This window comes from Falco naumanni, chromosome 1, assembly GCF_017639655.2.
Source record: "Falco naumanni isolate bFalNau1 chromosome 1, bFalNau1.pat, whole genome shotgun sequence".
NCBI classification, from domain to species: domain Eukaryota; kingdom Metazoa; phylum Chordata; class Aves; order Falconiformes; family Falconidae; genus Falco; species Falco naumanni.
The window spans coordinates 75,792,056-75,818,772 of NC_054054.1; the positions used below are offsets into that span (position 1 = coordinate 75,792,056).

Consider the following 26,717-nt stretch of genomic DNA (forward strand, 5'->3'; position numbering starts at 1 on the left):
CCTAGCAGGTTTTATCCTGGCTGTCTACCAGGAGAAAACGAGCAGGTCTTCTGCCAAAGTGCAAGGAGTTAGTCAAAGAAAAGGATTAGCTGACTACAGGTTTAAGGGAAAATGGTTTCTTAGGTTGCCAACCCACCTGTGTTCTTTCATTTCATTGAGCTTGTCCCCGGAACACCTTGCTGGGGGTGGGGGGCAGCGCTAGCTGGTGGTACAAAGGGCAGGGCTGCCTCCATCGATCCAGTTTGAAATCATTAACTCACCCAGCACGGGCGAGGAGGCACCCAAGTACCCAGACCCTGCCGCCTCCAAGCCATGTGCTGACAGCATCTCCCTCCCAGCCCCTGGGTGGGCTCGGCTACCACCCCCGCTCCGTCCTTACACAGGCTTTACCAAACACTGCATGCATGCTCTCTACAAGACTTCAAGGGAAGCAACCCCAAACTTGTCCCTTGCCCAGGTGACAACAGCCCCTGCCACCCTGCAGCCCTCCAAGGCTGTGTCCCACCATAGCGCCACACCCTGCGCTTTGCTGCTGACGAACTGCGTGGTCAGAAACCCAAATTCCCACTGACAGACAAAAATGACGGGGGGTGGGGAGAGCATCGCTTATGAGGAAACATTTAATCAGAGAAGACAATAGCTCAATTCTTACACTTCCAGGAGCGTCCCTAATTGTTCAAAGCTGCAGCAGCTGCATGTACAATTATCTCCGTAAGTTCATCAAATATTCTTTACCTTGATCCCTGGGCAAATAGGAGTTGTTCTGCGTTAGTAGGAGGGAAGAATGACCAAGCCATAGAATGCAGGTTAGCATCATGGGCTAATACAGCTCAGGTTTTCTAAAAGGTCCAGGCTGGCAGAGATATGAGAAGTCACCCTTGCAGCTATACCAGGCTCCACAGCTCTCAAGATATTTCCAGTCTATACAGTATTGTAGCCGTAGAGATGACAGGTGACGTATAATTCCCCAAATGAGAAAGCACCACAGACCCTTTTGGGATGCAGGAATAAAATGGAATTAACCCCAAGTTTAAATTCTGCAGCTTCCATCAAGCTGCATTTCTGCCCATCGGGCCCGTCCTGCCAAGTCACAAACAGGTCTGGCATTATGGTTTGAACCTTGGCTGTACGCACGCGCCTCCCCCCTTCTGCCCCGACCTCACTGAAGTGGACAGGGAAACAAATGCAGTCCATTGAAGCAGAACCTACTTCTGGAGTCGCTGATCCCGCCCGCAGTCAGGTCTGTGTGTGCACACACATGGCACATACGTACCGGCTCCACCAGACTGTGCTGGCTGGAGGTCTTGAGCTTGCGCTGCTCCTGCCTTGAGTTCCAAATGGTTTGCATAGCCATTAATAAGTGGGAGATAGAAACTGCAAGTTCCTTAATAAAGTTTATTTAATCATAACTATGCTTAGGAAAATACACTTGTAAGGGTTAATATAATGCAATTTAGTTCAACTTTATACTACATTTTGAACAAAAGACTTCTTATACATGTTTTAGGTAAAAACAGGATGTATGATCTGGCTTGTTTTACATCTATTACAAACGTAGAAAAGACTTGTCATGCACTACAGTAGAGAGAGCATGAAAAAAAATTACCTTTGGTTTAATTCAGAGAATACAAGTATTGCACTGAAAAAGCATCAAACATGGTGCAACTAAACATCATAAACATGTTTCCATGCCAGCTTACAAAAGTTAGCTAGTGTAATTTTAGGAGGGGTGGGGAATATATGTACACATAAAACAATTCCATTAGCTATTTGGATTCTGTTAATATTGTACGCACGCCACATATCTACACAACTGACATTCAAGAAAACTCTTGAATTCGATTTAATACCTTTCAGCTACATTAAATCTGTTGAAATCAATTATAACTGTTGATATCAATGATGTTACCATGTCTTAACTGGCCTGTCAGTTGTTAAAAACATTCTTGTTCTTTCAACGACTAAAGTTCCAGACTAGATCATCAAAATCCAGAAATAGCAATTACAACACCACGGATTATTAATGCCTACCTACCCACTTCTAGACCATTTCTCAGGGCAGTGACTTTGAATGGATTCATACAGCAAAAGCCCAAAACACTGCGCTGCTCAACAGAGGGCTGTCAGTGTAGGGGTGTCCATGTGCTAATCCTTCCAACCACATACTGGAGGTTGAACACTCATACAGGTATTATTGCCAAGAAAACACAAAAACACTAGCATTGGCAAAACCAACACAAAATAATTTAAGAATATTGAAAAAGACCACACACACACACACACACACAAAAAAAAAAAAAAAAAAAAAAAAGGCATTGTTTAAAGGGAGCTATACCAATGTAAGACCACCGTATATGGTGGGTTACCTGACCTGCATCCCCCCTCAAATACTCAATATTAGCAATGTCTAACATTTTAGATACACGTAACGCATTACATCCTTGCTGCTTTACCATAACATGCTCCCAAACCTTGGTCTTAACCAAACAGAGAATTCCAACACTGTTCTGCACCACCGTTAGGCATTTCAGGACATTGTTCACGGGTCTCAGATAGAAAATAATGAACTTTTCTTCTCAATATTTTAATAATTTATTTTCAGTTTCTAATCTTGTGGTAAGAAACACTGCTGAACAGGAGCTGACTGCTGTCTTCAAAGAGTTCTTGTCGGATAAAGCATTGAAATTTTGAGCACTTCACGGAAATCTGCAGCAGAGTATCTCAGAGAACCACATCTTTGTTTTTAACTCACAGAGAGAGATTTAGTCAGTTGACACCATTATTTTCATTTAAAAACAAACCAGAAAAATTATCAGGCCAGTCCACAAGTTTGTTTGAACACAGCTGAAGTCCTTGAAGTCTCTCACAGGATGGCAAAGGCTCTTTGCAAGGATCTGAAGGGAGCTATAAAAACCTCTACACAGTACTGGAATATCAAGCATCTGCTCACATCGCTCACAAATGGTGGCAACATTTATATATAAAGGAAACGGTATTATGAAGAAAAAAATTACATCTAAGACTATTACAACTGGTTGTTTAGGAAAACAATTCAACTAGGTTTATTTTCTTAATGTTTAACATAAATATAGTTGCAACTTGATCTTCAGTTGACAATGATTGTCACAGCCAAGGTAAGGATTGAACACTATCTAAGCAAACAAAAACTCACTATACATTATACAATTTATTTCTGCCACGAGGGATACCTTCCCTCTCAAATCTTTGGCCTCCTATTACCAATCTCTCCCAAAAGCAGAAGCAACGTAGTATTGTTGCTCGCTATTCATTCAAGGCAGTGGGGTTGTTCGGAGGGGAAGATGCTGCGGGTACACGCAGAGAAGAATAGGGTTTATTCCAAAGCTTACGTTGAGAGTATTTGCCATAAAGTGCTCTGACAAACACTGAGCTCCTCAAGTCCACTCTCCAAATAACACCTGCCTCCAGATTTGGTTCTTTGGAGCTGACAACCAGAGAAGCTGCCCCAAACTGCTCCCACTGGAAAGGCGGCTAATGACAGTCAGGAGAATGTAAGATGGGACAGGAGGGTTTTGCTTTTTCCCTGCTGGTTTGGATTTTGTTTACATTTTGGCACTGGTTGACTACAAGCAGTAAGTACACAATCTCTCTTGGGTTTGTGTGTGCCAGAAATTAAATCTGTTTAGAATTAAGAACTCCTGGTATGTCATGTAGACCTGAAATGACAATCTGATCACTTACATGTTTCTCTCTGCATGGAAGCAGGATGATTTTATTAAATACAACTTGAATGAATAAGGAGCAGGAATTCCTACAGTTTTTAATGCCAGGTTTGTTGCTTACCAGTTGATTTATCTTTATCTGTGTTTTTTTGGTGGGTGAGATGTTAGATTTTGATGAACCGTACTTCTATCCCTGCTACTATTTTATTTTGTTTTAAGCTCATGAAAGTTGACTGCCATCCACCACAGAAATGAAAAGGAGAGGGGAAAAAAATAGTCACCTGGGCTTGAGGAATCCACGGACCATTCCCACCGAGAGTATTTTCCTGTCTGGTGATCCCAAATTATAAATTAGAATTTATTGTTCTGTATGTGTATTCAAAATATCAGAAGTGGCATTTCCATGATAAAACAAATCCTATAAAAGTGTTTAGAAATTGCATTGGTATCCTTTTGCTCAAAAACTATACAATTTTAAAGCCAGTCAAAAATATATAGCCAAGCAGTTCACAATTTCAGCAACTTCATGCAAAACTAATAATACCCCAGGAAAACAAGTAAAATCTGCAGTAAAGAGCATCACAGAAAACTGTCCCATGGTAAGCAACGAATCTGAACGTTTCCAAATAAAAAAAAACCTTACACAAACAAAACCAAACATGCATATATAAAGTGTACACGTACTGCACAAGCGCTATTCCTAAAGGATTAAACTGCATAGGTAAAAATCAAAAACAATGTGCAATATTTTAAGCCCTTAAAGCACAATAAAAAAAAAAAAAAGCAGAAATTAAAAATAACAAACTTGCTCCCCCACAACAAAGCCAATTACATATCATAGTCATTAAGATATTAATCAAGACAGAGTTTCTCCAATCAAAAGTTGGAAGGACTACTCCCAGATTTTGGCTCACCATTCACGCTTAGGGGATCTGAAATGTACGTTCACAATTACAATTATCTTAAACAGTTATGTTCATCACTAGCCAACTCTGATTTCTTTTACAAAGTGCTCTTTATGTAATAGAAGCTATCTAGCTATCCTCCTGGTAGAAAAACCATCAAGTAGTTTAACACTTTGAACATCAAGACACACTGAGAAGAACTAAAAAAAAAAAAAAGGTGGTGGGGGAGAAGGGGACAGAGAGAAGAGCTGGCTGCTAGAACAAAAAGCAACTAATGCCAATGGCCCTACAAACATCCAACTTGTGTACTGTTAGCTACAGTCTTCTTCCTAAAACTCAATTTATAAAAGAATTGCATAAGCTAACAGCTAGAAGCTTACACTGACTTTACAGCACACAGTCTCAAACACCCTACCTGCCTTCTCTAATGAAGAGATCCAATAGTTAATGAGTTCACAATTACACAAAAAGTTGTCAAAAATATTTTCAACTTAAAAAAAAAAACTAATCCAAAAAACAAACCAATGCAGACACTAAAGCAAACTGCTCTTAAAAGAAAAAAAAAAATCTACAGTATCTGTACATTAAGCTGTATAAGATCTTACAAAAGAAGATTCCCCCAAACCACAGCTATTTCTACTCCTGCCCTTTTGTTGCTTTCTCAAGGTAATAGACATTGACTAAGTGGCGATTGAGGTGCTTGCTGTATTCACCTTCCTTTTTAAATGAGCGGTCACAAAAAATGCACACATAGTTCTCCCTGGCCACTGTGGTGTCCCCAGCTCCTTGTGACGTCTTTGGACTTGTTTCCTCTTGTACAGAGCGAGCGCCGTTTAACCCCGAGTCATCGCTTCCTTCTGATATGTTGTCACTTATGTCGCTGCCTTCGTGGCTGTGGATGCCCTCGTCCTCATCCATTTCCTGAGATTCACTCACTGCTGTGTTATCCCGAGATGATAAGGCCAGAGCAACCTCAGGGCTTTGTGTACACCCTTCTGGGGGCGCAGGTGCTGGCACGGCATCTCCTGTTGGCTCTGTCGCTGGCAGGCACGTTTTGGTCAGGTCCATCGGGTCTGAGCTACTCACAGTTTCTACCACGAAGGTTTCCTCCGGCTCCTTCTCAGGCACCAGATCTGGTACCCCATCCATGAGCACATCCAAGCTTTTTTCAGAAGACGCTGCCTCAGAAGATTCCTCAGAGCAAGTGTCTTCCCCTCTCTCTACCTTTCTCTCCTCCTCTTTTTCAACAACAGTGCCTTCGCTCTCTCCTGCTGCAGCAGGCATTTCTTGGTCCTCTGCCTCAGCTTCTGTGTTTGCATCCTGAGCTGGCAGACAAAGCTGCCCTGGGTCTTGTACGCAGCTTCCTTTGGGATCGGTGCTCTCCCCCTTGAGAGCATGATCACCATCGTTGTTTAATGCCACTGTGTCAGTGGCATCTTGCTCCTTCTGGTTGCTGCCCTCAGTGTCGGGCTTCACACATCCATCTTCTTCTGTGCTATGACACTCCTCTGGCATCTCCTCTTCCTCGATCTTCTCCTGATCAGGTTTACTGCTTTTCTTAGTGTGCTTATTTTTCAGAGCTTTCTTTTTTCTGTTTTTCTTAAGGCATGAATTTTGCTTTTTAGGCTCCTCCTCTGGTACAGCATCACTTTTCTGAGCTTCCTGACAGTCTCTGGGTTTAGCTTCCACTTTCTTTTTCTTTTTTGTTACTGCTGAGGTATCATTTGCAGGCTCTTGCCTTGAGGAGGTTACTTCAGCCTCTGCCTTTCTTTTGTTCTTCTTTGTTTTACATGTTTTCTCAGTACTTTTCTCAGTTTTAATATCCACCTCCTTGTTTTCTGAAGCTGATTTCCGACTTCTGGTTGTCACCTGGCCTGCAGAAACATTGCTCGTCGGCTTCTTTTCCTTTGCCAGATTATCTTTTTTCTCCACTTTCACAATTTTCTCAGTTTTCTTTGCGGCTGAATCACCTTTTGTTTGTTCCTTCTCTGCTTTGTCATTAATGCTCTCAGAAAAGTCAGCTTCGCTCTTTTTAGTCCGTAGCTTCACCTTTGAAACATCCATGGTGATGTCAGAACAATCGGGATGCCTGGATTTGATGTGATACTGCAGGTTACATTTTTTAGATGCTGCGTAATCACATACAGGACAGAGAAACTGGCGCGGATTGATGTGGAGCTCGACATGCTTTTTGAAATTGCTGCGGTCAGCTGTTTTGTAGTCACAGTGTGGGCAAGTCAGAGGCTTCGGCCCATTGTGAACCTGCCTTGCGTGACGAGTTACTTCGTGCTGGTTTGAGGCCACATAGCTGCACTGATCACATTTGAACGGCTTCTCACCTAAGGAAGGAAGGGCGGAAGGGAATGACGGTGATTATTAAGCATGGGGGGCGGGTGGGTGGGGCAATCACTTCCCGCTAATACAGATACAGAAATATGAAACTCAAAAAGGAAAAAAAAAAAATTATCCATGCGCCTTTAAAATTAGGTGAAGTCAACATAAGAAATCCACAAGTCACAAACACATTCACAAGACACTAAGAACAAAATACAAAAAAGAGAGAAGGGGTGAGGGGTGGGAGGAAAGGGGTCCAAAACCAAACAAGCAGTAACAACGTCACAGGTTCTGGCTATGCATACATACCGGCAGAGATCTCTCTACAGTAATATTAGCAAATGGAATCCATACCCAACTGGTCCATTGAATGCATTGTAGAAAAATGGAAATGTAACATTTGATGAATAGCAGTTTCACACAAACGTTTCAAAAAAGTCCAACTTTACACAGATTTAGCATACTTCAAGTTTGCATTGAAAAGGAAATGAGGGAAAAGAAGCTAGCTAATACCAAAGCATGTGAAAAGGGCACACTGCTCAGATGATCTTTACCTCTGATAATTCAATTCACTCTTATAATGTCTCAAACACATGACATACTGGTTGCAGGCTACTCTTGGCAAGACAGCCAGATGCAGTCCAAAGCCATCATGTTACTACTGACATCTGCATTTACAGCTGCGCAATGACTCTTGCAGAAGTGTTCCTGACATGTTCTGCTTAGTACATGCTGCTGCAGCAGAAGTGGCTTTTCATTTACACATCAAAGCAAATAGGAAAAACACTTCCAGCCCAACAACTCAAGTCCAGAAATACCTTGAGAACATCTGTGCATGCGCAGATTCAGTTGAGGAATTTGGGATGCTCCTGAGCTCTGAACCAGCATCTCAAAACTGACCTGCAGAACTAATGCGTGCCACTTCCCAAGTACACTGAAAATTGACTCCAGCCCCTTCTGTTCACAGCACAAAGGTACTTATCCCAGCCCTGCAACCCACTGCTCCGACACGGCCCGTACTCATGCTGCTCCTCTGCAGCATGACTCAGGAGACCAGAGCAGCTAGCAGTGAAGATGAAATCACTGTGCCTGCATTGTCTGTTTGTGTTAGCCAGCGTTAGCCACATTGCTGATCTGCAATGCCCTCACAAACTCTGTAATTCCTGCTGCCTTCCTGGCAGGAAGGAATGGGGACACTTGCTTAAGACTCTAGCTCATTTCACATCTGCCTGCAGCATCTCTTTATTGTTTCAAGAAGGGTTACTCCGATTCCCTATTACCTTCAGCCTATGTTCTTTCCTTCCTTCCTTTTCCCACCCACTTGCTGGTGACATTTTTCACAAGTTAAAGCTTGATGTACTTCACTGCTCATCCTTCTCGCAAGTACGGACCTTTATCAACAGCATGAGGACAACAGGAACAGCCTCTCTTACATACACACGAACAAGCTGTTCTAACGGCACAGAGCATTCAGAGGTAGATGCAACAGGGTAACTCAAAGGTTCTACATGAAGAGTTTCTGTCCATCACTTCTACTAAATCCAGGCGTTTTGTTGCACAAGTGGAAAGGACATGTAGCAATACAGCTGTGAATTAGGCTCTAAGCCACTGTTGTTCACTGTCTGACATTTGAAGAAAGCTCCAGCACCAGTTTGCCTTAAAAGGCCAGCCTGTAAAGTGCAGAAGTCCAGAAATTGCCACAGAAAAGGTTCAGCTGCCTGGACAATGCAGCAAGACATGCAACAGAAGTTACGATAGCTATTAATAAAACACCCCTGATAGCAAGAGTGCACTCCCACTTCTGTCGGCACAGCTCACACCCTCCCTGCCAGACCTTTGAGTCAAGGGCCAAGGGCAGATCCCACTACTCATATGCTTTGGCTTTGAGACTTCATTGCACAGAAAAGGGGAGAGTAAGATGTTCATGAAATGGTTTCCAGGCTCAGTAGTGACAAAACCATTTACAAATTCACATTTAGCCCAGAGGTTCAGTGAAAAATTATTTTTGTTTCTGGAAGCAGAATACTTCATTCACAAAATTCTCAAACGAGAATACTGTCATGTCATTTTAAAGCTGGCTATTTTTAATCGGTCCAAACCCTGCCTCCACTATAGTTAAAACTGCCTGCCTTCTGGTTTCAATTAAAAGCCTCATCTGTTGAAACTGAAACAATTACTGCTCAGGAGACTTTCACTACTGTTTCCTGGGATTAGGAATTCACCTAGGTCTGGTCAATTCAGATATTAGCAAACCAAAAGCACAGGCTGAGATCTACCTGAACTCCCCTGCAAGGGTCACAAAGGACAATGGTACTTGTGTCTGGCATGCCTGTGCTCTTACAACTCACAAAAATGCTATTAATTTATTCTACAAGAGATTTGCGAGAGAGTGAGAGCAGATGTTTGTAACACCAGAGCTTACGACCAGTAAGGGGGAATAAAGGCTAGTGAAAATTGCCAATTTGTCTTTTAATGCCACAAGACTGAGTCACTTGTGAACACCCTCTGGGTTTGCTTTTTCTCCTCTGTGCCTCCTTGCCATAAGCAGACACTATTTTACATCTTTCTGTAATACTAAGCAAAAGCTAAGGTTCCCTCAGAACCCCAGCTGAGATGAAATCACAAACATCACAGAGGACACTCTCAGCTGCTCAAAATTTTCCCAGCTTCACTGATTTGAGCAGAGTGATGGCAGCAGACAGAAGACAAGAATCTGCTCCTATATCATCACAATGTTATATTTTCTACTAGATTACTAGGACTACTAGGGCAGCCCTGTGAACCTCAGAATACACCTTGGAAAGTAAAAAGGAAAGAAAAAGATATCACTTTTATTACAGACACTTAGCATTTCCTTAGCAGGTAAAGACAATCTTCCATGTTAAAATAGGAGCTAAAGCTCAGATTGTACTGGATGAGATATCTCACAGGGAACTGGGCAGCCTGCTCTAGGTGTCCCTGCTTGAGCAGGCAGGGCTGAACCCGATGACCTCCAGAGATCCCTTCCAACTCCAACCATGCTGTGATTCTGCAAACCACCCCCTTTTTCCCCGAGTCATGCTGCTGCCGCCCCTTACCAACCTGAGTGGGTGCGCATGTGCCTGGTTAAATGGGTCTTCTGAGAGCTGGAATAAGGACACATCGCACATTGATAGGGTCGCTCTCCTGCAAAAACAAACAGCAAATTAGTTACTGAAACACAGCCGATCCCCGAACTTGGTTACTGAGCCATACACATGAGGCTGTGACAGCTCCCCAAGCTGTATTTGAGGGGACATCATCTCTCACCAAAGGGACACAGCAAGAAGCATATGCCTGAGCTGGACCAGTGCAACGTTGTCTTCCCGCGTGAACGAGGATAGTGAAGAAGAAGAACATAAGAGAGGCACAGCCTCATGTCCATCTGGGGTCAGACAGTAACCTCAGCCAAAAGGTGATGAGGACAGCCACCTTTAGGAAGCCCTAAACCAACAGAACTGACTTTCCTACAGTATTTTCTCCCAGCACTCAAAAGATGCACAAAAGATACAGACCCGGTAAGAAACCAGGTATGTTCTTGCTTCATGTAACACCTTAACTGAAACTCCATGTTTCATCTGGATTAAGATAGGAGCAACCATCCACTCAGCATGGACCTGCATTTGCCAGAACACAAGTGCAGATAGAGACTAGGTCTCTCCCTCCAAAGTTTTATTGGCAGAGTAAAATTAGCTTGGAGCATGGAAAAGCATGATGCCCTGCTCAGTGAAACAATGCTGCTAGCAAAAGTTCAAGTGTAGCAGCAACACTTATTTTGACGACTCAAATCCCTCCGCCTGCAGAGTTATTGTTTCTGGAGAACTAATGGAAACTAACCTGTCATAAATTAGGTCTCCACAAGGGACAGTTAGCTTGCGTAACTCTCAGTGTACAATGACACTTGAAAATCCTTTTCAAGTGAAGACAAGCCCCAAATAAAGGCAGACAGTTTTAGAATTACTATCTGTTAGGCAGGTCCAGGTAAGTACCAGGGGTGTTTGCCCCAAACTGCTAGCACAGCTGAGAGATCTAGGTGGCCTTGTCTCCACTGCAAGTTGTAAAAACACTTGTTAGCCTCAGGTGGATACTCCCAACAGAAGAGAGGAGTGAAGCTGGGAAGGGAAAAATAAGTTACTCAGCTGTAATATTTATTCCAATCACAGTTAGAATTACACTACAGCATTTTGCTGCATCAGTTGAAGCACACAACCAAATGCTCTCCAAATCACCGAGTCCTGGATGTCAGCAAAAGCCCTGCACACTGGCTACTTGTTCACTTTCCATAGCTCTATCTGCAGCAGCACAGACCTTCATCTACCAATGTGTGATGGGAGGCTCCACTGCTGGCCCTTGCCAAAACAGAAGTAGAAGTGGTCTTTGCAGTGCAGACTAATCCCACGTTTCTTCCTCCCATCAAACATTTAGACTACTGTTCTTGATTAGATCAGCAGTTTAAAGGTAAATTCACCTTAACTACCATAATCCCCCACCCCACCCCCCTACAAGTTAAAACAAGGTGGAAGATTGGTGCAAGGCACATAATAAGATTGTCATGTACAAGGGAAGGGTAGTCCTTTCGTTATAAAGAAATTATTTTGTTTTTAAATGACTCCTTACAATCTGAAAATATGCGGCCAAAGGTCCTGGAAATGTTCAGTCAGGTCTTCTTCCCATTACCTGAAATTTCCTGTCTTTAAAGTTACCTAAAATCTCAGGAATGTGGAAAAGGCTTTCTTTCAGGTATTTTATATAGGGCACAGCAACAAAATGTACTAGATTTAAAGTATGATGAATGCAATTAATTCAAAATGTGTTTTTGCCCCTTGAGAATTAAATGCCTGACTACATTGTAAGGGCTGTTTTATAAAATGCTATTCCCCAAAGGATTTTTATTGTAATTTTACAAGCTCATTATATGCAAACAAGCCACCAAAAAAACCTCTCCACAAGACACTTCAATAAGCCCCAACCTAGCAAAAGCTTAAGCAGGCACTTAACTCTATGCAAGTGAACAGGCAGACTGACACCAGTGAACAAGTTTAAGATCATCTCTCTATAATGCCATTAAAAGTTCCGTCTGCTTGAAATTAAACTGCTTCCACCAGACTTCCAACACAGTGACAAGCAAGAAAGATCCCCTATGACAACCAAAAAAAGACAGCCCAAAGCTAGGCACTGAACACCCTGTGACTGCCTGAAGTAGATGTAATTGAAAAATCATCTGTAGGGCTATGTAAATAAGACGTTTTCTAGAAATTGCTTCTAACAAATAAATTGGAAAAAAATAGAGAACAATGCTGCACTGTCCTGCATATAGTACAGTTCCAGGATCAGCAGTGTGGATGATAGGGTAAATCAAGTCAAATCTTGGTCTAACGTATCTAATGAGCACAAACAAGTCCAGGTAGATCTGTCCCTGCCACAAGGACAGATCTTTCTGCCCCACCAGCCCTGCACATCTGCAGCCACCCCCTCCTGGGCAGCACACAGGCTCTTCCAGATGTAGCTTTCCCAGCTGACAAGCTCATGACCAGCTGCAGGGTCCTGAAACCACCCCTGCCCAAGGTCCCCCATATTTGTCAGCAGCCTGCCACAGGCACAAGGTTATCTTCCATGACAGGGCGGGTTCACAATCACCTGTTTGCCAACAGGGATGCAAACAGCAGGAAAGCAGGTAACTTCTGCCTGCCTTCCTGTGGTCCCGAACAGGCAGAGGATAGGTATTTCTCCCACCAAGCAAGGTACTAGCATGCAACCCTCCCTCCCTGCCCCTGGCCGCAAGCTCTGGCATCTGTATGTGTCCTTAGTCGATTCAGCTCACTAACCAGCAGACAAATCAACCTGAGGAAGAGGAAAGGAGTATTTTACTGCCATTTTAGTGAGCTGAATCAACCAGTCCCAGGATACGGGGAGGAAACTGAGAATGCCTTTCTCCAGCAGCAGCAGAGCATTTGATCCTGTGAAACTGTACTCTGTACAGTCAGTGTTTCAGAAAAATGGATAGCTCAAACACGGCAGAAACCAATTATCTCCAAGGAGGGGTTTTCCCACAGAGAGAAAGTCAGGTGAAGTACAAAAAATAGGAGAGAAATACAAGCATCTATCCAAAATTATTTCACCTATTGGCAATCAGGAAACCAAATAAACAATTCCAGCTTTCTTCTTAACATTCTGAACCCATAACATAGGAAGAAAATTAAGTATGTATGACCCCTTCCTTCTCCAACAAATATTTTTCTTAAGATTTAAATGAAAACTATAATCCAAAGATATTTTAGAATCACTCAGGTTTTATAAAATTCAGTACTGTTATATTAACAGTCTGCGAATACTTTTGACTATAAAATCTGTGGGTGGTTTTTTTTTTGTTTTTTTAGAAGATTGTTGGGGGGGGTTGTGTATTGTGGATTTGTTTGTGTTTTTTTAAGGCAATCGATTACACATTAATACCATGAGAAACTTTGAGCCTGGCATATAAACATAACTGCCTGTAGCTTATTCATTCTTCTAATACTCTTCCCTTAGCTCTTCTCCACAAAATTAGTGTTACTGGGAAACAAGGCACACTCCTAAATCAGTCTACTAACATACATGAAAGATTTTTATCAAGTGAGAACTGGCTAAAAGATCTTATTTTTAGTTAAGAGCTAGCAAAGAAACAACTACCAGGGTAGACTAAAGAATGCTGAAATCATAATCACTCATTTCATCTTAATTAAAATAATGCAAAGACGTGGCAAACCAAAGAACAAGAAACCTCGATGGCACCACTATTTTTAAAGGAGAAAAGAGGAACTGAACAATATCCCACATAATTTAACTTGGTTGAAATTTTTTTTTTTAATTTTAATACAGTTCCCTGGTAAATTGGTGAAATGCAGTGATAACAGAGTACTTCCTCAGCAAACATGCTTTTATGGTTAGTTCCTGTAAAACTCAACAAGAACTTCCAGAGATCAGAGGGGGAACCTAAAGCCGTGTACAAACACAAGCAGGGATGAATTTGAAGTCGAGACAAATGTAAAACAGACAGGCACCACAGGACAGGCTTACATTTGGCCAAGAGTTCCCCGTAAGATTTATTTAGGGTTTCCTCCTGTAATTTTGTCAGTTTTACCTGGTCTCTTTCCTGTTATCTCCCACAATACAAACAAAGAAAACAAACCAGAGGATATAAACCACACCATTTTCCTAACATCTCTCACAATAATCTTCGTTTACTTGTTTGGGGGGAAAGTATTTAGACAGGACTGATTTTTAAATGGATGGTATTCTCTAAACGTGGCTATTGTCAAGAGAAAAAAGTATGTCTTAACGCACTAAAAATCCCAGCAGACCCTCCCAACCCCGTCAAAGCAGATACCAAAGCATGCTGACGAACACAAACTTCTGCACACTTGAGCTCAAGCCCAGCCCTGAGGCGGCCCGAGTGCTGCCCTCCCCTTCCAGACAGCTGCAGACAACCGAACTGAAGCCTCCAAACCATTCATGTCACTGCTGTGACAAAACATGACTTCAAAGGAGAAATTCCCCAGTGTTTCGCTCAGCCAGCACAGCCTACAATAAAGAGGAACCGGGCCAGGTCAGCACGCTAGAAGATGGTTGGCAAGTCTGAGCTCTCCTCAGAAAGCCTCAACAAGGTGGAAATAAAAAGCTTCTGAGAAGTTGCAAGAAAGGTTTGAACTGCCCTCCAGCTTCCACAAAAGGGGTCAGGAGGCAAAGCAAGTGCACCTCACCACCTGAAGAGGTGAGGTGGCTACTAAATCTTCTTCTAGAGAGGAGTCTCAAGTTTGGGTATGCTCCAGGACTCCCCACGTGAGAGGCTGGCGAGGCTCTGATACAAAGCAAGGTACTTCCTAAACCAGCTGTGGCCCCAGCTCGCCAGACGGCAACAACACTGGAGGTCCGCCGACTCCAACTCTGCTTGGTATAAACCAGAGTAGAAGGGGGCCTCACGCTTCCCCCTGAGATTACAAACCGGTGTTAGCAGAAGACAGGAAATCAGGCCAAAGACTCCCTCGAGGGCTTCCTATAGGCCAACAAAAGTTATGTGTCTACTTCTGGCTACTGCACTGATGCAGACCTTAGAAAAAATGGGGCCCCTGTACATTAAGAGGAATTAATTCACTGGCAACACTATTCAACTCCTATTCTGACTTTGTAGATGGTGGAGGGCTCCTTTCAGTCTGTGTATCAGCTCTTCCTTCTCTGTAATTACAGCTTAGTAGAGTTTCAGCTCAGTCTGAACATACCATTTCCAAAACTACCCATGGGATTCAGGCGCCTTTTGTCAACCTGCCTGTTTTGTTTTTACAATGCGTTGGGCTTTTGTGTTGTCAACCCTGACAATCATCACAGGCACGCTTTGTCATGCCCCCTTCAAAAAACTGGCTTAAAATTACTAAACGGGATGCTCTTCATCTCCTCTTGGGCCCCTGACACGGAGAGATTTTCTCAGTCCTCAAAGACTGCAGACTGGAGCTCAAACCAAATCCACACTTCCACAAGGCATTAATCTGGTAGCACCAAGAGAGAGCACGAAGCTTTATCGGGGTGGAACAAACTTTGCAAACAGATGACTCTGGGCTTGCTTCATTTATCAGTTTCTCAGTACTCTTTACCACGCTTAAATCAAAGAAGATTAAAAGACTTACCTGTGTGAGTTCGAATATGTTGAATATAATTGTTTTTCCTGTCTGAAAAATAGGAGCATTGTGAGCAGGTATACACTTTCCTGGGAAAATGATTTCTTAGATGTTTCTTCCAGTGATATTCACTGACGGTAGTGTAAGTGCATATGGTACACTTGTAGACTCTCTCATTTTCCCCTGCTTTGTTGTGGTGCTTCAAGTGAGCCAGATAGTGATCATATCTGTTAGTGTTATAGCCACAACGGTCACAACGGATTGGGCCCTTAGAGAAATCCACTTCTTCTGCAGTGCAAGAATCAGACTCCTTCACCTGGGCTTGCTTTTCTGCGTTTTCTTCCACAAAGAATTTCTTAGCACTGTGAACCCTGATATGATGCACAAACTCTTCTTCAGACTCTGCCTCATACTGGCAAGGCTTACAACGAAACGGCTTGCTCTTCAAGCTCTTACACTTGTCCTCTGTGCTTTCTGGAGTACCCAGCACTTCCAGTGAGACATCTTTGTCCACACTGGGAGCCTTAGGAGGGGGGCAAACAGCTGGACTTTGGGTTTCTGCACAAGGAACGTCAAGAGAGCTTAATTCCACGTTTTCAGGTGCCTCGCGGTCACTCTCCGCAGCCTGGGTATCTTCCATACCCTCTCCATCGCTGTCTGAGAAGTTGCTGTCCCCTACCGTTGTCAGTTCTGCCATTTGTCTCTCTTCCCCAACCAGGTAATCGCAGCAGTTGCCATTGACTTCTCCTGTCAAGGCCACATTTGCCAACATAATAAGCTGAGGAGCTGCCAGCTCAGCTTTGGAAAGGTCGTGTAAGTCATACATGTCATTGGACAACGCCATGCCGATATTAGCGCTGCCAGGAAAGAGGCTGTTGCCACCAGACTGTCCCAGCACTTGAGTTGCCATGGCAGGAACTCTGTTGGAAGAGAAAAGGCGCACCGGTAAGTACCCCAGTGTGACAGAGAAGCCCCCTCTGCTTGCTGCCCTCCAGGTAACACCAGAAAACGAGACCTCCGGGCCGAGGCACCGGGCCGGCAGAGGCAGAACGCGGGGCCGGGTCCTCCCCGCTCCCACAGGCCACGCTCGGCATCGGGGGGGCGGGGGGGTCCCGTTCCTCCCCCACAAGGGCTGTCCAGTTCCGCCCGACGAGGGGTGCAGGGCCCCGCCGTGCGGAGGCCAGGTGGGGGGGCGCTGACAGCGGGACCCCACGTCCCTGGTCCCGCAGGGCCCCGGCCGGGCTCCGGGCCGCCCGGCAGCGCTACCCGCTCCCACGGGGCGGCCGGGACCCAGCAGCTCCCGCGGGGCCCGCCATGTCGGACACCGGGAGCGGCGCAGGCGCCCGCGGGTGGGTGCTGAGGCCGTCGAGCCCCCCCGAGGGCCCCCCCCCGACCGCCGAGGGACCCCGCCGGGCCCAAGGCCGCCAACAAAAGGGGGCGGCCCGGCACGGCCGCCGCCCGCTCCCCCCCCCGCGGCCCCGGCGCACATCCGCCGGGGGAGGCGGCCGGGGGAGCCGGGCCGGGCCATGCCCCCGCCGCCGCCGCCGCCCTCCCTGCCAGGCATGCGGCCATTTTCTGCCTGCCCACACAAAGCAGCCCTCCCCGCGCCGCCCCCGGCCCGCCCGCCGCCGCCGCCGCCGCCGGGGGGCCTGGCCGGGCACGACCGGCCCGCCGCTCCCCCTGCCGCCCGCCCCGGGGCCGGGAGGAGAGGCACGGGCTCGGCTTCCTCCTCCCCCCCGCGGCGGGCAGGGCAGGGCAGGGCAGCGGCCCCGGGGCCGGGGCGCGGCGCGGGGGGAAGCGGCTCGGTACCGGCAAGGTCACCGCGGCCGCGCCCACCCGGTGCCCGGCGGCGGGAGGGCGAGCGGCGCCCCGGGCCTCCGCCCGGGCCCGAGGCCTGGGGCTGCGCCCGGCCCGGCCCGGCCCGGCCGGCGGCGGCGGCGGCGGCATCGCCTTCCGGCGGCGGCGAGGCCCGGCGAGCGCCCCCGCGGCCGGCACGACGGCAGGCGGCGGCCACGGCTCCTTAGCCGTGGTGCTGATCCCCCCGCGGCGCGGCCCGGCCCGCCCCGCCGGGCCCGGCCACCCCCGCCCGCCCGCCCGCCCGCCGGCCGCAGATCAGCCCTGGACAGCGCCTCTCGCCCGGCCCGGCCCGGCCCGGCCCAGCTCCCCCCTCCCGCGGGCCCGGGTCCCGCCGGGCCCCGCCGCACTCACCGGCGGCGCGGGGCCGCCCGGCCGCGCGGCTGCTGCGGGGCGCGGGGCGGGGCGCGCGGGGCCGGGCGCGCGCGAGGCGGGGAGGCGCTGCTGGCGGCGGCGGCGCGGCGGGAGGCGCCGCGCATTCCAGCACACAGCGCGCAGCGGCGGCACCGCCCCGCCCCGCCCGCCCCCACCGGCGCCGCGCGCCCCGCCCCGCCCCCGGCCTTCGCCAGGGAGGGAGGGGGCGCGGGGGCCTGGCGCGGGCTGGGCCGGGGCCGATCGGGTGACCCGGGAGCGGGGCGGGCCGCGGGGTCACACGGGGGAAGCCCCCACCCCCTGAGGTGCCGGTGGCGGCCCCTGCCCGCGGTGCCGGTTCGTCCCCGGGGCCGATCGCGGCGGGCTGACCGCGGCCGCCTTTGTCCGGCGCGGGGCGGGCAGGGCCGGGCGGCCGCGCCAGGTGCTGCCCCCGGCGCCGCCCCCACCCCGCTCCGCCCGGGCGGGCCGCGGCCCTGGCAGCGCGGGGCGGCCGTGGGGCCGCGGGCCTCCCCCGGAGCTCCCCCGCGGCGGGGCCCGCCTCTTTGTTCCGAAACCGGGAAGGAGACCCGGGGCGGCGGGTCCCTGCAGCGGGGCGCGCCAGGAAAGCGGCCGGCGCGCCGGGAGGCTCCGGTCCCCATTGGGGAACCCCGGCGCCCGGGTGGTGCTTTCCCCTCCCGGGCCCGCGCCGGGGTCTGAAGAGTCCCGCTGGGCCTGAGTTTCCTCAGGCTGAGCCGACGGGAGCTCCGGAGCCTTTCGGCGGGAGCCCGGTGCTTAACGAACCGGCACCACCGGGAAGTGCACGGAAACCGAACCCTCCTTGTCCCGTCGGGCAGCTTGAAGCCAGCCTTGCACCGGGCCGCGGGCAGCACACGGGTGGCCTCCCTGGGCGGGGAAAGCTCTCCGGGGCCGGGGAAAGCACAGGAGAGTTTTGATCTCGGTACGGAAAGCAGTAGAGAACTCAAAGCTTGGCAATGAAGGAGGACAAAGATGTTTTAGCGGATATTTAAAGCGGATATCTCACGAGCATCCCTGCTCTGTTCCTGTTTAGTCCATATCCCGACAGCAATTCCACCTCAGCTGAGCTGCCGATACTCCCAGGCCCCGTGGTGCGTCAAGTCAAGTTGCAGAACATTTTGTGGCTTCTCCCCCGGCTGGCTGAGGGATTTCATACGCCCTTTTCTTCCCTGGGTTTTGAAAACGGGGGGGTTGTAGTGGTTGTTCAGTAAAGACCAGCACAGAACACACCGCCCGGGGGCTTTAAGGCCAGGTCGAGGGCTTCAGCTTCAAAGCGACTGCACCGTGTTTAATTTAATCGAACCGTACAGGTGCCGGGGTCAGGCTGCGAGTACCAGACCGCGGGATGCAGACTACAGCCTGCTAACTCCTCCAGAGGCACTTACCCGTGTTTATCAGAATCCAAGCCCACATAATTACTTTAAATCGCTCTTTAGGCAAACATCAAGGTTTTTAAAGCTCGCCCCAAAGCATGACGAGTACGGTGGCAGATGGCGAGCAGTAACCCTCCCAGCCTGTGCAGCAGGGCTTCGGGGTGCGCCTGGGCACCCTCGTTGCCACCACACACCCTTTGGCTTAAAACCCTGCCGTGGTTTGATCACAGCTCAATTATTTGCATCTTTCTTTTCAGTGTCTGGTGAAGACCTGTGGTGATTTGGGCTTTATGCGGCAGGTTTGGGAGTTTTTTCCAGGGAAATATAAAAATGGACCCTTGCACCACTTCAATGTAATTCGGCTGTAATGTGGCACTTCCAGCTTTCAGAAACCTTCTGAGTCAAACTCCGCAAAGCACGTAAATAACCTAAGAATGTAATTTTATTTCAATGAGGCTTCATTTTCTAGATTGGTTTAACGGTGTTTTGATGTTTCCCACCTCTTGCAAAAAATTTTTAAACGCCTTTTACAATTCACATTTCTAGAAGAGTTTCTTCATCATATAATTCCCCTGCACACCCTCAAAACTCATTTGTTAGCCATTACAGAAATGTTTCTGCGCTTGCAAATCTTCCCAGCTGGCCCTGCTTCTACTTAGGTATTTCTAGTTCCCAAGGGCAAGCCCCTTTCTCCAGCCTCCATATATGCCTGCCTGTCATTTCCTTCATCCAGAAGAGGAACTCTGTAATACGGGTATGACATGGGATGGATTTATATATATTTATACAAATGTTTATATAAATTTTTATATATATGCTATGTTACAGATTTATTTGAAAGAGGTCCCCCTAAAATCTTGACCTGAGGTCTATTGCCAAAGCATCGTGCTTTTGCCACCTCCATGCATCTTTCCTCCTGCTTTGCTCCAGTTTGCAGCGGGGGTGCTCAGACCACAGCTGTGCTCTGGTGTTAACAGGCAGCAGGCCTGAGCTGCTCTTCAGGCAGAGAAACTCGAGTGCCTGGGAGGACAGACTCACAGCAAAGCTTTGCCTTTCCAAAGTACATGGATGCGACTCGCTGTATTTTAGAAAATATACCTGGCTCTGCAAAATCCAACACAATTTTAGTCTAGCTTCCGTAAGTAGTTTTGACATCACCGTTGCCTACCCCTCTTCCTGATGAACTTGCCTTATTCACAGACAGCTCTTTGCTCAATGCTCTCCTTATCCCAGCCCCACACAAAAGATGCGTTCCCCAGTGAAAAGCTCCTTTGAGCTCTAAGTTGAACATTGTCCCTAAGTCAAGTCTGAGCCATTCACAAACCCCCTTAACTCTAGTGGCTGCCCCATCAGATTTATAGGTTAAAACTTGAGTTGCACCACTCCTCAGCTGTGACAGCAGTCAAGTGCTGTTCTCCAGTGCTTTCCAAAAAATCCCACATGTGCACCCCAAGAAATCTTAGTGGCACACGGAAGTGGCTACAGCAATTATTTTGTGGTTGGGATGCTTTCGAGCAGCTTGAATGTAAATAATTCTGCAGTGAATATGTATCCTGAAAGAAATGATCCACATCAAAGCCTGTAATGTCTGCAGAAAAATGCAATGGTAAATAAAAACTTCTGCCAAAACAAGGAACTTGACGTTAACGCTAAGATGGATTGTTTCCATTCTGGATCAGCTGGGAAGCAGGGAGTCGAAACTGGGTTTGTAATAGAAAGCATACTGCAATATTAACATCCATCTGTTACAAAAATAAAGGCACCACATTTAGAACTGTTAAAGTGTTTTAGATGACTCGAGGTTCCTAAGGGAGCATAGGTTCTTTCCTTTGTGTATAATTTCTCGATTGGATTTGACTTAAGTGTCCTTCCCCCTTCATTCTCTGGAAGCAGTTGTTTTGGTTCGGGGTTGCTTTTTTTCACAGCCTGGTTTTCCTCATCTGTTGTGTTTTTTTGTTGGTTTTTTTTGAGTGACCAGATTGCTTAGGCTTCTCTGAAAGCACCACTATTAGTGTTATCTTAATAGTATTTTAATGTTTATCACTTCAACAGAGATCTCTTTACCTTTCAGAAACCAGTCTGACCAGATTTCTCAACTTTTGTACTCTATGCCAGTTTGCTGTAACTGTCTATGTTAGTGTTGTAAATATGTGTTTATGGTTCCAATGTTCTAAAAAACTTACATATTAATTGCTTCACTGCCAGGAAAATAGACCCTACAAGCACTTGCTTTAAAAATATAATGTAGGATCTATTAACTTCTAAAAAGCTATTCAGAGCCTCACGGGATACATAGACTTCACAGCATTGTGCTCCAAGAGGACTCTCTTTTGGTGCTAGTGGAGAAAAAGCATTGCCGCCTGGTTTAAAAAAGGTCTCCTTTTTTTTTTTGTTTTGTGTCATATGCTACTTAAAACACATCTCCTGTTTGAAGGCCAGAATGGGCCAAAATTTCAAGCCATTTGCAGCATCATTTGCACTTCAGAAATTCTGCTTTTAATCCTTTTGAAGAAGCTCATTCTGCAGCTTTCAGAATATGCAGGTCTCATGATGACAAGAATCTAATACATTTTTTTTTTTTAATGGTCAGTAAAATTCTCTGACGCCTAGCCATTCTGCTGTGGCACCTCCTTCCTTCCAGCAGGAAGGTTTCTGCATCTGTGTGGTGAACAGGATCAGTAAAAAAAACACCCCATATTAAAACTACCTCTGCAAAAAGCTCCTCTTTGGTCAGCAAGGCTGACTTATCTCACCTTGCAGGGTCAGTGGAAATGCCACGTTAGCTCTTCTGCCTAAAACCAAGTGTAATACAGAGTCACTTTGTGGGAATACCAGTTTACAGATGGTTATCGAGACTCAGCTACTCATTCTTAAGCTCTTTCAGAAAAGCACACAGAAGAGATTGCATCTATTATGGCTTTGCTACCTTCTTGGATAGGAGTTGATACTGTGAAGGGGCAAACTGGCAAAACCATAATTTTATTCAGTACAAAATATCATGCTCAAATAAGGCAGAGACTTATGCAGATAAGTACTTACTGAAAATAATTTTTCTACTCACAGGGCATTTCCTTAAAAGCCATCAGGCTTAATATTTCTACCCATTTTTACACAGCCTTTTGAAAATGTCTTTTGGCTGCTAAAGTATGCCTGTTATCAACTGCTGTGGCTGTGATTTTACCGAGCAGTTAAATCCAGTGTTCAGGCTGCCACTGCCGGACCTGACCCACCACGGCCACCTGGCTCCGAGCACAAACCTGGCACAAACACATGCTGTCAAGTCCAGTTCATTGCAAGATGCTCGGAATGGTTAATTTTGTGCCACCAGACTTACACAGCTCCCATTTATGCGGTTTCCAAATGATTTCAGGCCATGGAAGGGAGAGCTGGTAGGTACTGAGTGCTGTGGAAAACCTGCTCCCCAGTTTGCAGCTGGAAGCTGTACGGCTGGCTGTCAGGGCTAGGTACATAGCACCCGATCCTCTGCAGCGATTCCTGGCTTCTGAGCTGGACAAATAAAGTTGCCCGAGTAACTGTTTGGAGGGGAGGGTAATGTTGTATTTGGAGTTACAGTGCTACAGCCTGAACAGAGGTGCAGCTGCAACACATAAACCTGTTTTTAAATGCCTTTCTCTTATGGGAGCAGGGGAGATTGCACTGGTATAACTGGATTTGGAGCTGTACATCTTTTGTCTTGGGCGACGGCAGGGTAGGAAATAGTGTGCCTGGTGTTTGACAACAGTTATCTGGATGAGCAACTGTTTCTTAAGCAACAGCCCTCAGCTCTTTGCCATGGCTAATTGACAGCGACAGGGATTACGTGGGGAGGAGAGGGGATGTAATGGGCAGTTACTGGGTAAGAGGAAGAATAAGGGAGGAGGAAGGCCCTCTTTAGAAAGAACATGAGGTTCCTTGTGTGGTGGGGCTCAGCTGTTCTGATCATGATCCTGTCCCTTGGTTGCCCCTTCATTCCCAGCAAGTCAAACTCCATGCTGCACGCCTGCTCTCAGTAACTCTCCTGCTGGGAAGAGCCTGGCTTATTCCACTCAGGTCCACCAAACTTCCCTGAACACCTCTGGGTTTAACCCACAGTCCTCTCATGCCTGCTTCTCCCCAGGCTTCCTATGCCCGCTGCCTTGAGAGTGTCACTCAGCCAAACCCATTTGGGATGTTCACCCCATCTTTAATCGAGTGCTTTCTTCCTCCATGCCCTCTGCACTGAGCCTTTGCCACATCTTCCGCAGCACAGCAGCCACTGCCTGTTCTCGCACCCCCTGCGGGCACAAGCTCACCCTCTGACACCCAGGCAATATTTATCCCTGAGCCTGACTCCCTGGGAGAGCTCTACTTTTGCAGTCCGAGGGGCAAAAGGGGTTGGGGTTGGACAGTGGTGAGGGGAGGGTACCTGAAACCGTGCAGTAAGACAGAACTACACCCAGTGTTAGAGGCAGAAATGCAGTAAAAAGTCTTTGCCACTTGTTTTTTTCCAGAAGACATGAGGATGTATCTCATTCTATCAAGTCCCTGTTCACTCCGGCCCAGCTCTCCAACTTTCACTGTTTGCACCAGCACGACTGTACCGGGGGTGGGGGGAAAAATTGAAAACATGGCCTAGCTAAACACATAAGCTATGTGTCCTTTCCTCTTTGGCTCTGGTAATTGTTCAGTCAACAGAAACATCGTTTCACCAGCCTGAAATAATCCCCCAGAAGCAGTGAAGTGGATGAGCATTTTCCCAAGCACACTCTGTGTGCTCTTCCCTGGAGTTTTACAGGCTTTTCCAAAGGTCATCACTGGTGGTGATGCTGTGGCTTTCGGCACTGGGGAAGGCACACAGGGCAGGACACTTGCTTACTGGCTGGACGAAGCCCCCGAGGGTGTTTTTTGCCTTTTTGTTCCCAGGGTAAGCTGCGGGGCTGCAGCACAGTTTCCAGAGGTTTCACTGATGCAGCTGCACCGGTGCAATACTGGCTAATGGCCAGGTTTGAACCAGGCCTAACGTTTCTTTTAAATACGGAGCATTCAGTGCTCTGTGCAGAGAAAATTGCTTTTCTATTGTGTGTGTGTGTGTCCCCTTTTTTTTCCTGAAAAACCAAAAAGCCCCAAACTGACAGCTCTGGGCACCAGCTGCCACTTCCCAGACAGACACCCCAGTTCAGTTAGGACTCTCTCCCTTTTCACTCTTCTTTTGAGTACCTCTGCAGCTCATCTCGGACTAACAAAACTGCCCACAAGGTAGGGAAGGAACGGACAAAAAGCCTCCCTGCCCCCACCTCCCCCCCTTGCAGGGCGACCTCTGCCCCCAGCTTTTTGTCTGGGGCACTAGCTGCACAGGGATGGTGCCTTACTGGGGAGCGCCCGAGCCTGGTACATCGGTTTCCTCCCCCAGTTTGGGCTTGGGGCCGTGAGGCACTACTGCAGGATAGTAAAATCATGCCAGTCCTGTTAACTCTCCCCTTGCCAGGCAGCCAGCCTGCTCGGAGACCTTCTCCGGGACAGATGCAGTTGTGACCTGAAATCTGTGGGCTTGAGTAGCACGGTGCATCGTTAGGGAAAAATAAGCTGAAAAAGCTTATGGAAGAAAAATAGTGAAGAAAAAGCAAAATGCAAGCTCTGTTCCACGCTAATTAAAGGTATTTCTCCCTCCAGATCTTGCATGACTTACAAAAGTAGACTGCTAAGGCTAGAAGCAGCTCCTGCAACCCCCCTGTCCTGGGTGGAAAAGCAGACTAGTGTGCTGAGATTTCATTTGTTAAGATCCATGAGATTTGTTAAGATCTGTGACATTTTAAGATCTGTCTTCTCTAGATCTAGATGTTACGTGACCACTGTAATAACAGCGCATGGTGTAATAGCACAGACTACAGCTCCATCTCTTGAAACACAAACGACGTATTTCATCATTGGCTTTTCATTTATTTAGGATGTTTGGTACAAACGGCATAGTCGTCCAAAATGTTAACCATGTCTTTTCTCCCGAGTTCAGTGGGTGATCAGGCCACTTACTGAGATGAAAGAATGTGGATTTTACTTCATCATCAAAGTCCTAACATTAATGTCTCATGCATAAATTTTCCTGGAAGATGGTAATGTTACTTGCCCTTGTCTGACACTTTGAAAAATTAACACTTGTTTAGCAAAGTGTGAAGGTGTCTGAATGCAGTAAGGGCAACTGCTTATTCAAAACATCTGTCTAACAGAAATGCTGAGTAAGGGGGTGCCAACCATCTGAACTTTATTATGAAGTTTGGTCTACATTTAAATTTTTTACCCAGCACATATATTGGGTCAGGAATGCAAAATACCTGTACTCTTCTCTCTTTCCACCTATGCCAGCAAAAGCTCTTGTGCAGTTACAGGCATGCTGTTTGCAGAATTTCAGTACACTGCGCTGGGAAAAGTGCTTTTCAGCTAGCATTACCTTTCTGCACTAGGAAGTGGTGCTAGGAGACTTGTCTTTGTATGTAAGGATGTAAGAACTGTCACGCTGCCTCGGAGGAAGGCTCTGTCTACCCCAATACTGGACTCTGATAGAGGCCATTAACACCTTCTGCTTCTGGAATTCAAGATCTAGGGATTTTTGAGCCAGAAGTCACATAATGGCTCAGTCACTGATGTGTTGACTTTCTGAGAAATCACCTAATCGTTTCCATTTCATCTGTGGTTTTGGCCTCTAAAATATGCTGCGGTAAGGAGTTTCCTAAACCAGAGGGTTTGTATTTGGAGGTGCATGTCTCTCTGAGCTGGCAAGATTGTAAACGTGTATGGTTAGGCCATACATTTGGAAGGAGAGGAAGAGAATGGCAGGGCTGGCCTGACCCAGCAGCTGAATGCATACAGTGTCCTTGTAAGCCACGTGCAGACCGGGGGATGCAGCTCCTTTAGCATCATGCTCCAGCATATCGACTGCCTTCTCCAGAGCATCCCACATCGTTTTTCAAAGGTTGCTGATTGTTCCTTGCCCTTGCTTTATTTGTCATTCCAGGGCATAAAACATTCCCATAGCTCAGCTGTCTTCCTGGGCCTCTCCTGACGTGCTGTCCAAAGGTCATCAAACACAACCTTCCCTCACCCACAGCCTCTCGGCTTGGAGGTCTGCCAAGCTGAGGTGAAGTGGTAGCACTCGTTGCTTCATGAGGCCTCTCAGGTGCTTGAGCAAACAGAGACTGGAGAGGAACAGATGCCTCTGCAGCACGTTCAGGCTAGAAACACTCCCTGGTTCCAGCCTGGGACTCCTTGCTCTCCCTGCTCTTCTCAGGCTGAACGCTGTCGGAGCAGCTCACGTTTCTCTTGTGTTTCTCTCTCAGCTGCTGCAGAAAGTTCTGTTTCTCAGTTATGCCCAAAGCAGCTTTGCAATGTAAAAGTCAGTATCTGTCCAAAACCTAATTTCTCTTTAGCAGCTGCATGAGTTGAACTAAAAGAAATGTATTAGTACCTTGGGTAAAACTGGATTACTTCATTCAAGTGTGGTCTTCCTCTCATCACTTACGTTCGCGCTGT

The 26,717-nt window shown here is 47.2% G+C and overlaps 1 protein-coding gene across 2 annotated transcripts; it reads right to left on the bottom strand.

Moving 5' to 3' along the window:
- Positions 1–1,381: 1,381 nt before the first annotated feature.
- Positions 1,382–17,854, bottom strand: REST (RE1 silencing transcription factor). 2 transcript variants are annotated; one of them, XM_040599755.1, is made up of 4 exons: positions 17,812–17,854; positions 15,613–16,523; positions 10,022–10,105; positions 1,382–6,945 (listed from the first exon to the last, which is right to left on the bottom strand). In XM_040599755.1, the coding sequence occupies exons 2-4, from the start codon at positions 16,511–16,513 to the stop codon at positions 5,243–5,245; spliced, it is 2,688 nt and encodes an 895-aa protein (XP_040455689.1). In that variant the 5' UTR covers positions 16,514–16,523; positions 17,812–17,854; the 3' UTR covers positions 1,382–5,242. The 2 variants fall into 2 exon arrangements, with proteins under 2 accessions (XP_040455689.1, XP_040455679.1); XM_040599745.1 differs by lacking the exon at positions 17,812–17,854 and having other exon boundaries at positions 15,613–17,144.
- Between the last annotated feature and the right edge of the window lie 8,863 nt (positions 17,855–26,717).

Coding starts and splice junctions, on each gene's coding strand:
- REST (XM_040599745.1), bottom strand. CDS start 17,131: ATGGCCCGGCCCGGCTCCCCCGGCCGCCTCCCCCGGCGGATGTGCGCC. Junction 10,106..15,612: donor ACATATTCGAACTCACACAG/GTAAGTCTTTTA, acceptor TTGTTTTTGCAG/GAGAGCGACCCTATCAATGT. Junction 6,946..10,021: donor GCACATGCGCACCCACTCAG/GTTGGTAAGGGG, acceptor TTCCTTCCTTAG/GTGAGAAGCCGTTCAAATGT.